Source organism: Apium graveolens, chromosome 10 (genome assembly GCF_009905375.1).
Source record: "Apium graveolens cultivar Ventura chromosome 10, ASM990537v1, whole genome shotgun sequence".
NCBI classification, from domain to species: Eukaryota; Viridiplantae; Streptophyta; class Magnoliopsida; order Apiales; family Apiaceae; genus Apium; species Apium graveolens.
The window spans coordinates 122351847-122359959 of NC_133656.1; the positions used below are offsets into that span (position 1 = coordinate 122351847).

At 33.2% G+C, this 8113-nt stretch overlaps 1 protein-coding gene across 8 annotated transcripts; it reads left to right on the plus strand.

Annotated features, from left to right (window-relative positions):
• Window positions 1-4792: 4792 nt before the first annotated feature.
• On the plus strand, window positions 4793-7682 carry LOC141692602 (protein CONSERVED ONLY IN THE GREEN LINEAGE 160, chloroplastic-like). Of its 8 annotated transcripts, none has more exons than XR_012562849.1 (7): window positions 4801-5008; window positions 5512-5622; window positions 5770-5850; window positions 5977-6053; window positions 6151-6240; window positions 6630-6696; window positions 7337-7682. XR_012562849.1 is itself a non-coding variant. In XM_074497493.1 (5 exons), the coding sequence occupies exons 1-5, from the start codon at window positions 4985-4987 to the stop codon at window positions 7345-7347; spliced, it is 294 nt and encodes a 97-aa protein (XP_074353594.1). In that variant the 5' UTR covers window positions 4803-4984; the 3' UTR covers window positions 7348-7682. The 8 variants fall into 8 exon arrangements, 2 of the variants coding, with proteins under 2 accessions (XP_074353594.1, XP_074353595.1); XR_012562850.1 differs by having other exon boundaries at window positions 4806-5441; window positions 5527-5622; XR_012562851.1 differs by having other exon boundaries at window positions 4806-5436.
• Window positions 7683-8113: the final 431 nt, after the last annotated feature.

An 8113-nucleotide genomic window follows, 5' to 3' on the forward strand; every position in this document is an offset into this window, starting at 1 on the left:
ATGATCATGTACTCAACGGATAAAGAATTCAAATATCAGTTGACAGTGACAACTGGTCACATGTGTCGAAGTGTATGCAAATGGAATGAGGAAGCCTATTAACTGGGTAATAGAGAACAAAGTAGCAAAGCATTAGACCCGATAGTTTTTATAATGATCCTGTCTTTTGACTTTGTAATCTTGGTAATATATAAACCAAGAAGTAGCAAATAGAAACATAGATCTGAGATACAAAAAGTGAGAAACATTTGTAAGCAGAATTATTAGCATTTCTCTGTATTCTCAGTAGTTCATATTTGTAAGCAGCTGTGAGCATTCTTGCACACAGAGTTCTCTCGATATATATTATATATCTCTGGTGGAATCATTCAAATCCACCAGAAAGTTTTTAAAGACTCTTGTTTTTAATTACTTGTGTTTTGATTCACTTAAGTTTTTATTCCGCATTGTGTTAATCAATACACTTATATTTATATTCGAGTTTGAACATTTTATTTCAAGATAAAGTGTCAAGAATTCCATTCAACCCCTTTCTGTAATTCTTGTCATATTGTTAAGGGACTAACAAAATATTTTAAAAACAGAGACATACAATTAAAAGAAATAAACAAGCATATTTTAAAAACCCCAAATAATGAAACCCTAAAATTGGATGAGATTAAATTAAGGATATAAACCCTAAATCCTGAATTTCAAATCCCAAATTAAGGACATAAACCTAAATCCCAAATCCAAAAATCCCAAATATATGTGGGTTTTAGGGTTTCATAGTACCCAAAATATAGATGCAGGTTTTAGGGTTTCATAATAGATGAGAGATTAGGGTTTTAGGGTTTCAAATCAACGGTTTACAGTGAGATCTACTTTAATCCGACGATCAGTATTTTTTTTAAATTATTTTTAAGTTAAGTAATTAAATTTTAATAACTGAGTTCAAATCTTGTATTTTCAAATTATAGTTTAAACACACTTTGTCGGACAAAAACAATTTTTATCCAAAAACCGTTGTCCTATATCTAGAAGAAAATAATTTCGAACAAATTTGACGTTCTCGTGTTAATAAATTTTATCAAACACTCGACGTTACCCATAAAACACCCGTGTCCTATATCTGGATATGTTGATTTTAGGAATATGAAAAAATGTTAAAAAAATCTCGAACTTGTCGTGCATGACTTTATAAGAAGAATCTAGTAAAAGACATACTTCGTAGAACGAGAATCTTACCCGAATGTCTGAATAATTTTTTTGAAAGAATTTTTTGACGATCCAACCATACAAATGTCAAGATATGTTGATTTTAGGCATATGAAAAAATGTTCAAAAATTCTCGAACTTGTCGTGCATGACTTTATAAGGAGAATCTAATAAAAGACGTACTCTTTAGAACGAGAATCTTACCCGAATGCCTGAATAATTTTTTTGAACGAATTTTTTGACGATCCAACCGTACGGATGTCAAGATAAGTTAATTTTAGGCATATGAAAAAATGTTCAAAAATTCTCAAACTTGCAAAAGGAAGTCAGGTGCAAAATTATTAGGTTTTGTTTCTTCTTCAAGGCAATTTACAGTAAAGTCATCGATATAGAAAAACTGGAAAAAATGCAAGCGTAGTTGGTGGAAACATTATGTCAGCTAGAAAAACACATTCCCCCCTCGTTCTTTGATGTGATGATTCATCTCTCCATTCATCTTGTTAGAGAGGTTAAGCTTTGCGGGCCAATATTCTTACGTTGGATGTACCCTTTCAAAAGATATATGAAGGCGTTTAAGGGATATGTACGAAACCCCGCTCATCCTGAAGGATGTATTGCCGAGGCATATGTTGCCGAGGAGGCGGTTGAGTGTTTGGTGAATTTTGAAGAAGCTATCATAGGACTTCTCCAAAATTCTATGGATGAGATTGATGCAATGTGCAGACCCTTATCTGGTGCATCAATGTTAAAGCCAAGTAAGGAGGACTTGCACCTAGCACATTTATTTTTTCTGCAAAACAGTAATGCGATAAGGCCATATTTTGAGTGAGTATTACCCAATTATCTGTGTGTTATTTCTGAATATGTATGTGTGTTGATTCTTATATTAAATTAATTCATTTCACTGGCACTAAACACATGTCATCTCTAATAACGAGATTCAAGCAACATGAAAATGACAAAGTCTGGCTAAAAAATAAGCAAAATGATGAATTCCCCACATGGTTCCGGAAAAAGGTATGCTTTTTATGGTTAATAGCATCATATGTAGGCCTAATTAACGTGTTCACAGTAATTGCATTACTCTATTTATTTTGCACTTCAACTTAAATTTAGGAGTTTTTTACCAAATGTTTTTAATTTAGCAAATTATTTAAAACATTATCCAGCTTCTTTATTTTTTTTGCTAATTTATCAGCTTCTTTCTTATTACTTTAGGTCTAAATTAGTATAATAATTTAACTCGCTAGCAATATCGAATATAGTTTTCATCAATTTGTTGTTGGACAGATTCAATCACAATTGTCGACAAGTTCAGTGTAGCGGTGTTTGCGTTGTTGCAGATACAATGCTTGTGCAGGCACTACGCCATAAACGGCCTTATACAATATAATTATATGATGTTGCCATAGATAATGTTGCTATATCATTATGATAATCTACCATATTATAACATATTTTAATTATGTTAGTATATATCTCGTAAAGTGTTGCCGATCCATATATAAATTAAAATATTTAATTTTTTATTAAAAAATAATTAAAATCACGCTGACGTGTCTCATGGGGGTTCCCCATTACTGACTTGTCGCGGGTGTGTCCCCGTTCTGGGCCCCTTTCTGCTAACGTGGCAAGTGTGGTCCCACAAGTGGGCCCCACTATGCTGATGTGGAAGGAGTGGTCCCTATATGTAGGCCCTATTCTTTTCACGTGGAAGATGTCATCCCCACATGTGGGCCCCACTCTGCTGACGTGGCAGGAGGGTCCCCGTATTTGAGCCTCATTTTGCTGACGTGGCAGACCTGGTCCCCACATGTGGGCCCCACTTTGCTGACATGGCAGTGTGGTCCACATTCTGCTGATGTGGCAGGTGGGGGGGTCCCCCATGTGGGCCCCACTCTGCTGCCGTTAAATAAGTGTCTGTAGACGCACAAAGTAGTTCAGTCGAAGCAAGGTACTTAACCTAGGAATTGAACCCATGACCTGCCACATAACAAAATGAGGTGCAATCCACTAAAACTACATACGACAATGTGCTTTATTCTATATTATTTGAATATAATCTTATAGAAATAACTCATTTTTACTTAAAAATAAAAGACTCTTTAACTCCTGTAATTTTTTTAAAATAAAATTTCGACGATCCGTCCGTACGGATGTTAGAAACTATCAATTTTAGGGGTATACCATCATTATTAGGATTTTATATATTAATTTTATGAGATAATATAGCAGTCAAATCAATTAGAAATGACTAATCCTTATATGCGCTACTGTCCCGAATGAAGTATCTATTCTTTTAAATTAAAATTTCGACATTCGTCCGTACGGATGTTAAAAACTATCGATTTTAGGGGTGTACCATCATTATTATGATTTTATATATTTATTTTGTGAGATAATATAGCATTCAAAACAATCAGAATAGACTAAGCGATGTATGCGCTACTGTCCCGAATGAAGTATCGATTCTTATAAAATAAAATTTCGAAGATCCGTCCGTATGGATGTTAGAAACTATAAATTTTAGGGGTGTACCGTCATTATTAGGATTTTATATATTTATTTTGTGAGATAATATAGCAGTCAAAATAGCCAGAATAGACTAAGCCCTATATGCGCTGGTGTCCCAAATGAAGTATCGATTCATTTAAAATAAAATTTCGACGATCCGTCCGTACGGATGTTAGAAACTATCAACTTTAGGGTGTACCATCATTATTAGGATTTTATATATTTATTTTGTGAGATAATATAGTAGTCAAAACAATTAGAATATACTATGCCATGTATGCGCTACTGTCCCGAATGAAGTATCGGTTCTTTTAAATTAAAATTTCGATGATACAACCATACGGATGTTAGAAACTATCAATTCTAGGGGTGTACCATCATTATTAGGATTTTATATATTTATTTTGTGAGATAATATAGCAGTCAAAACAGTAAGAATAGACTAAGCCCTGTATGCGTTACTTTCCCAAATGAAGTATCGATTCTTTTAAAATAAAATTTCAACGACTGGTCCGTACGGATGTTAGAAACTATCGATTTTAGGGGTGTACCATCATTATTCGGATTTTATATATTTATTTTGTGGGATAATATAGCAGTCAAGGCAGTCAGAATAGACTAACCCATGTATGCGCTACTGTCCCGAATGAAGTATTGATTCTTTTAAAATAAAATTTCGATAATCCGTCCTTACAGATGTTAGAAACTCTCGATTTTAGGGGTGTACCATTGTTCTCTAAACATTTATAATTAATATATAATTTATTCTCTAAATATTTTTATTATATATTAGATTTTCTTACAGATATTTAAAAAATGGGCAATATAATAAAATATATGAATTTAAATTTTTATTATTATCTAGACAATTGTTTGAGTGTATAGTATTTTTTGTGGAATTTTTAAAATTTTCTAGTTATTTTATATTGATTTTTAATTAGTGTTTAATTTAGTAAATAGGAAATAAAAAATCAGAATCGTTAGGTGGCAGAAAAGTATTGGCCGGTGAATGTATTACACGGATCACCGGCTTCAGTTTTAATCTGAACCGTCTAATCGGTTTTAACCAAAAAACAATTTGGGTAAATGCTGACTGTTGGTTCATATACCAGTAGTTTATTGACACAAGATATTCTTATGACACTCGATATCGAAGCCCTTTGCTTCGTTTCATGTGTTTTGAAGCGCTCTCTCTCCGTGTATCATCTTCTGTATATACATAATTACTTCCAGATCACAGACGTTGATTTATTGTTTCCCCCAATTTTATCATATGCTAGTTCAATTTCAAATTTCAGTAATTTCTCTAATTTTCTCTGCAAACTACATTATTACCATCATTATATTATGCTTCATGCCTTGAATCGATTGTTCGATTTTTTTGCTCTCTGTGTTTTGATTGATTGTTTGGTTTGCGATTCAATAATTTTAAGATGTTATAATTTAATATACGGTACAGTTTTAGTGTTTTGAATTTGACATAGGAGATGGATTGGATGTGGTGGAATTATGTTTTCTTAGTCTAATCAACTGTTGTGATTGTCGAATTTTTCTCTTTCTCTAAAATTTTCGTTCTATAGCTGTTTGGTGTTTGCACTAGTTTATTTAGGGTTTCTCGAGTTGTTTGATCTGTTAGATATTTTTACTTATTTTTGAGATGTTTTTTTTATTGGCTCTCGGGTTCCTACAAAAATTGTCACGGAAACAAAAGTTGAGAGGGCTCAAGTAATGTACTTTCTTCTAACTATGTAAGCTTCTTGGAGGTTACAACGTATCTTATTCTTTTTTTTTATGATCAAGTTAAATGCCTTTCAGAATAGTGGAGATTTGAAGCAAAAATGGAGACCAGCACCTACACGATGTGGGCAGGATAAGTGGGATAGAGCATACAAGGCTGTAACTGGTGGCAGTGTATTCCCTCTACTTTTCCTTTTCTCTTTCAATACCACTGAAAAATGTTTCAACCCAATCTAGCAGTTTAGGGATTTCTTCGTTGGTTTAATTTCTCGATTTCTAGATAGAGAGTGCTGATCTTAGTCGTTGTAATTGTATCTGTAGGAATTTATGTTACGAGAAATTAAAAAGCCTGTTGGTGATCCAGAGGTCTTGGCTGCAGAGTCGAGGGAACAGTATCTCAAGGTATTCTTACATATGGGTCAACTCCATCAAACTACATAAATGTTTTTTAGCAAATTAAACTTTATAAGTTTTTGAAATTGTAACCTGAATATATCCTCCTTCTTTCCCTTTATGAAAATTTGGCAGTTGAAGAATAAAATGCAGTTGCTTACCCTAGGAATAGGTGGAATGGGTTTACTCTCCGCATCTCAAGTTTAATAGCAGTTTAGTGTTTTTTTTTACTCTCGAGTTGTTAGATACTATGTTAAGATTGCACTCTCTTTCTAAAATTTACTCATATATTGGCTCATGTTTTTGTAGAGGTTTCTTTGGGAATCTTGGCAAGATTTAACATTGATTATCTTAGTAATAGCCGCTATAGCATCATTGATACTATGAATAAAGATAGAGGTGAGTTTGGACATGTATTAATTAATCGGATATGTTCATCAATTATAAATTTGTTGCTGCTATAAGCATTTTCGAAAAATTGTTATTACTAAAGCTCCCCTCTTGTCCTTTTTACATACATACTTTGAAGGCTCTGCTATGTTTTCTGATGTGCACACCACCGACTCATGCATGTATATAAATATAGACATATTTTATGAACAAAATTCAAGAATGATGGATCTAAGTTATTGGATATTTGGTCATTATATGTATGTTCTTGCTTCTTTGAAAATTTGTCTTCACCCTTTTGTTCTGTTCAGGAACCTATCACATATGTTTGTGAATTTTTGTGGCCCTTGTAGGGCTAGATTCTGTTCCATTAATGTTTTGGTTCTTTATTCTTGTAGGGGATAGAAGAAGGGTGGTATGATGGAGGAAGCATTTCATTTGCTGTTCTTATTATATTTGTTACAGGTATTACTAATCTGCATTATTGGTTCTCATTTATATATATACAGCTGGAAAATGAAATTTAAGTGCACAATGGATTTAATAACTGTTAGAATAGATTGGCTTGTGCACCTTTTGGAACATTTAAATTCCTTCTGCTGTTCTTTATCCTAGCTCACCTGATCAGGCACCAATGATGGTTAGGTGTGAAAAAGATTGCTTTTTTAGAATTGGGAATTGTTTGATTTTGTTATTTTTGATTTGTGCTTACTGTTGGTTTCTTGATTAATCTTTTGGTGTTTAAACTGTCATTTGGTCAATGTAGATAATTGTGGTACAATTTAGTGTTAATTTGTGTTATCAATAGTTAGGATCGGTCCTAAAACTTAGTGTTATTCCATAGAAACTTAAAAATGGTTTGTGGTTGATTGTTTTGATGATCAAACTTAGCGGAAGTTGGTTAATTGTCTCTATTTATAACTGGGATAAACTCTGAACATTCAAGTAATAAGGGTACATTGTCGGTTTTGTCTGTAATATGTTTAATTTGAAGATAGTTGATTAGTATATGAATAACTAGTAAAAGGTAAATTGTTGCAAATTTTTGGTTATTAGTTTTGTCAATTTATGTATTAATATGTAATGTTTGCATTTTCTCTTGTAGGATCTCATTAAAGAGAAAATGGAAAATGGAAATGATGCATGTGGTCATTCCCAGAAAAAAGAACCGCTTGATGGGAAGGCAAGCTAAAGCAGTTGCCTTTATTCCAGTTCCGGTCCATAATCTAAAATCGAGGAGTTGAAGGCAAATATGAGTCAAAAATTAGTCAGCAATGATGAGGATTGTTTTTTATGTTATATTTCTTAATTTATGTTTGTAGTTGTAGTTGGATATTTGTAGTTCGGTTGGATGTTTGTTGGATTCAATTTTTAATAGGAATTCTACAAAAATAATGTATGCATCACAGAATTTATAAAAAAAGTGTTACAATTGCTATTTCAGTGCTATATTTAATATATTATTTGTTGTTACATTAAGTAAATAGTGTTACATTAAACACATGTGTGGTGTTGTAATGGTAATTTCTTATTGTTATAAACACCTTCTAAAGTGCATCTTACATGACGTGACTATGTGGGTCCCACATGTTGACGTGGCAGTCCACGTGGTCATGCGGTCCCCACTTGCTGATGTGGTAATCCATGTGGCCATGGGACTCACCTCTCCACCTGTCAGAGCCATGTGTCCAGAGTCACATGTCCACCTACGTGGCAGTCCATGTGTCATGTGGGCTTACTTTTTTTGCAAAATCACAATTTTTGGCAACATAATTTTTGGTGTTGCCTTAAATGAGAAAACGTTATCTTTGAACCCTAAGGCAACATCGAAAATACTAACATCAAAAAAGTGTTGCCGTTCATTTTTTTAATCTTTTGCAAC

Excerpts from the sequence above, each read along its gene's own strand:
- LOC141692602 (XM_074497493.1), top strand. The coding sequence starts at position 4,985 with ATGCTAGTTCAATTTCAAATTTCA. Across the intron at positions 5,009-5,511 it reads TAGTTCAATTTCAAATTTCA|TTAAATGCCTTTCAGAATAG; the intron begins GTAATTTCTCTA and ends TTTATGATCAAG. Across the intron at positions 5,851-6,629 it reads CGAGGGAACAGTATCTCAAG|GGGATAGAAGAAGGGTGGTA; the intron begins GTATTCTTACAT and ends TTATTCTTGTAG.